Source organism: Helobdella robusta (genome assembly GCF_000326865.2).
Source record: "Helobdella robusta unplaced genomic scaffold HELROscaffold_308, whole genome shotgun sequence".
Classification (NCBI taxonomy): domain Eukaryota; kingdom Metazoa; phylum Annelida; class Clitellata; order Rhynchobdellida; family Glossiphoniidae; genus Helobdella; species Helobdella robusta.
Genome location: NW_008704534.1, coordinates 4,075 through 7,509, shown reverse-complemented (window position 1 = coordinate 7,509; position 3,435 = coordinate 4,075). Strand labels below are relative to the sequence as shown.

Below are 3,435 nucleotides of genomic sequence, written 5' to 3'. Positions count from 1 at the left end.
TGATGCAACCAAGCGCCTTTAGAAATTGTAGAAAAATACGCTATAAAATTTAATTTTTACAGACATACGCAGGAAAAACAAGAAAGAAAGGAGAGCATAAACATGCAACTCACACGTGAAACATTTCCATTCTCCCTCGTTTTATTTGACGTGGCAGGACGAAACCACGTACTTCCATTCTACTTACACGTATCTCAAACATACGCGAAGGAACTGAAAAAATAGCAATGTAAAAAATGGCACTCACAGGTACGTACTGAAATTAATTTATCTTGCCGAATGAAATTGTTCTTTTTTTTGTAGGTAGGTGGTTAGGTCGGTAGGCACATTCTTAAAAATTTGTATTTGCCGGTAAATAGCGACAATGGAATACCATAAAAATGGATGTTTATCATTAAATCATCTTCCAGTGTACCCTGGCTACTGCGCTTCTCTGTCACTAATCTTAGTGCTTATTTATTGATTTCAATTATTTCCTATCTTATGAATATGATGTTAGCTTTTTTCTCGGTCACGAATGATTATGTTTTCCACGATGAGTGTTTTTGTGTGTGTATGTGTCTGTTTGTGTGTGTGTGCGTTTGTGTGGTGCGTGTTTGTGAGTTTAGAGAGGACGTTTAATGAATTTCAATAACATGTAAAACTACATAGTTTATGTATTGTTTATATATTGATAAATCGATCCATATAAAACTATTTCTTTTTTTTTATGTATTTGTAAATAGATCTAAATAGAATTATTTCTTTCGTCACAATCCAACTTTTCCTACCCTGAACCATTCAAAACTTTCTACACAAACAGATGATCAATACTCTCTTTAGATGTAAATTATTTTGAAAGCAGAACAAAAAAATCTCACTTTTGCGAGAATTAAATTGTATCTTGTTAGAAAGCATAAGGTATGTAAGATATTTGATATAAAGGAACAAGTAATTATTAATTTATATAAATTATTTATTATAATCAGAGCAATGTTGAAACGCTCTGTTAACTAAAGAAAATATAACACTATTTTTATATTGTTCTGAGGTCTCGCTTTTACCATTAAGACAAAATCCCAAATTGGTGTCTTTTACATAAACTTGTGTTTGAAAACCAATGTCATTTCTGGTTAGCAGGACATCCAAAAATAGTAGCTATAAAAATAGTGTTATATTTTCTTTAGTTAACAGAGCGTTTCAACATTGCTCTGATTATACACTCATAAACTCAGAATTATTAGGAATAAAAAAACTTCTCGTGAACAATAATTACTCTTTGAAACAAATTGATCAAGTCATAAATAGATTAACCAAAAAATATCATGAAAATGCACAAAATATACATCAAAATAACGCAATTACCAACAACGTTCCAAACAACAATGAACAGGAAGATAATGGCAACCCCACCACCACGTCTAATAACTTTGATAATAACAGCATCACAAGCCTCACCACAAACATTAATAACAACAACAATAACAACAACAGCAACAACAACAGCCGTATCATTAGAAACCAAATCAACAACAAAATGAATGACAAAAATAAGATAATATTTTACTACAAAAATACCTTTTCAATGGCGTATAAAGAAGATGAAAAAATTTTAAAAGGAATAATACGCAGAAACGTAGTAGCGTCAAATCCAATTAATAAAGTTATTCTTCGAATTTACTATCAAAATTTAAAAACATCCCAACTAATCATGAAAAATAATTGCCTGCCTGCAACTACTCAACTACAACAAAGTCATCTAATATATGAATATAAATGCTCCGTCGGTGAATGTTCGCACCGCAACAATGCTTCATATATTGGAATGACAACTACCACATTGTCAAGACGTTTGACCATGCATCTACAAGATGGAGCAATTAAACAACATTATCAACAACAGCATAACATCACTTTAACACGACAAATGTTAAATAACACGCAAATAGTTTATTGCAATAACAACATCACAAACCTGAAAATAGCTGAATCAATTTTCATACAAAACAAAAATCCCTCCATGAACATTCAAGTACAGTCTAACAACATTCTACCTTCAAATAGACTACTAAATAAAAACAACAATCATTATAATTATAACAACAACAATTACGACAACAGCAATAATTATAACAATGTTATCACCAACAATATTATTGATGTAAACAACAATCATACCAATAGTGACAAATTCAACAACAACATCAACAACACCAACAACAACATCAACAACAACATCAACAATAACAACAACAACAACAGTGCCAACACTGTAGATACCAATGCTACAACCCACAGCGCAAATATCAGTTGCAATTGGAACATCATCAATAGTGACAACCCTAACAACAACATCAACAACACCAACAACAACATCAACAACAACAACAACAGCATGAACAATAACAACAACAACAGTGGGCACCATAATTTGGAATATGTTGGTGTGACGACGACGAAGCTATTGAAAAGACTCAAGATGCACGTACAAACTGGCGCTATAAAGAATCACATGGAAGAGAAACACAAACCAAAATCCTAAGCAAATTTTGGACCACAATGTTGAAATCTTACATTGCAATAACAACCATTATAATTTACGACTAGCCGAATCAATACAGATAGAAGAAAGACATCCGATAATAAATAATCAACAACGGGCAATTGGAATCCTTCCCACTAATAAATTTAGAAACAGAGAAATCATCGATAATGATGACATGTAAAAGTGTCATATTGCACGAAGTTGAAGATCGTAATCACGGATTAAATGGCCGCCAAGTTGTCGCATTACACTTACAAAGGATTAACATTGCAAAGACACAGTATATATACACTGTTTATTTTGAATTTTAATAAACTAAACATTCTCCAAAAAACTTTAGTGAGAAAATCGAAAAAACGAACGACAAACATATTAACGCCAAACATTCGGTAGAATTTATAGAATTTTGTAAATATATATAAATATATATATATATAATATAATAACATATAAATATATATAAATATATAAATATATTTATATATATATCATATATAAGGCTTACTTGGATGTATGTATGTATGTTCGTTGTGCTGTAGGATGCATTGCCAATAAAATCTGCTTCTTCGTCTAATTGTTACTTGAACATTTTATGAAATAAATGTTGGTTAACTAACGTATTGAATGGTATTTATGTACAACTGTTTAGTGTTTTTATATTATTTATTTGGTTATTTGACTGTTATTTTTAAGTTAATAAATAAAAAAAAATAAAAATTGTATTTATTTTTATAAGTTGATCGATAAAATTTGTGAAAAATGTACATATTATAATGTAAAAAACTGTTTTGAGTTTGTTTGTTCACATTTTTTCAAAAAAAGACATACATTTAAATACAGAACGATTCGACAATATTTTCATATTTACGCAAAGAAATCGGCCCATAAAATAACATATAATAATGGCACTT

At 30.2% G+C, this 3,435-nt stretch overlaps 1 protein-coding gene across 1 annotated transcript; it reads left to right on the top strand.

Moving 5' to 3' along the window:
- Positions 1-236: 236 nt before the first annotated feature.
- On the top strand, positions 237-2,521 carry HELRODRAFT_184324 (hypothetical protein; the record flags this gene model as incomplete). The annotated part of the gene is made up of 3 exons (XM_009022189.1): positions 237-249; positions 304-307; positions 2,101-2,521. 3 exons carry the CDS (start codon positions 237-239, stop codon positions 2,519-2,521), a joined length of 438 nt encoding a protein of 145 aa, XP_009020437.1.
- Positions 2,522-3,435: the final 914 nt, after the last annotated feature.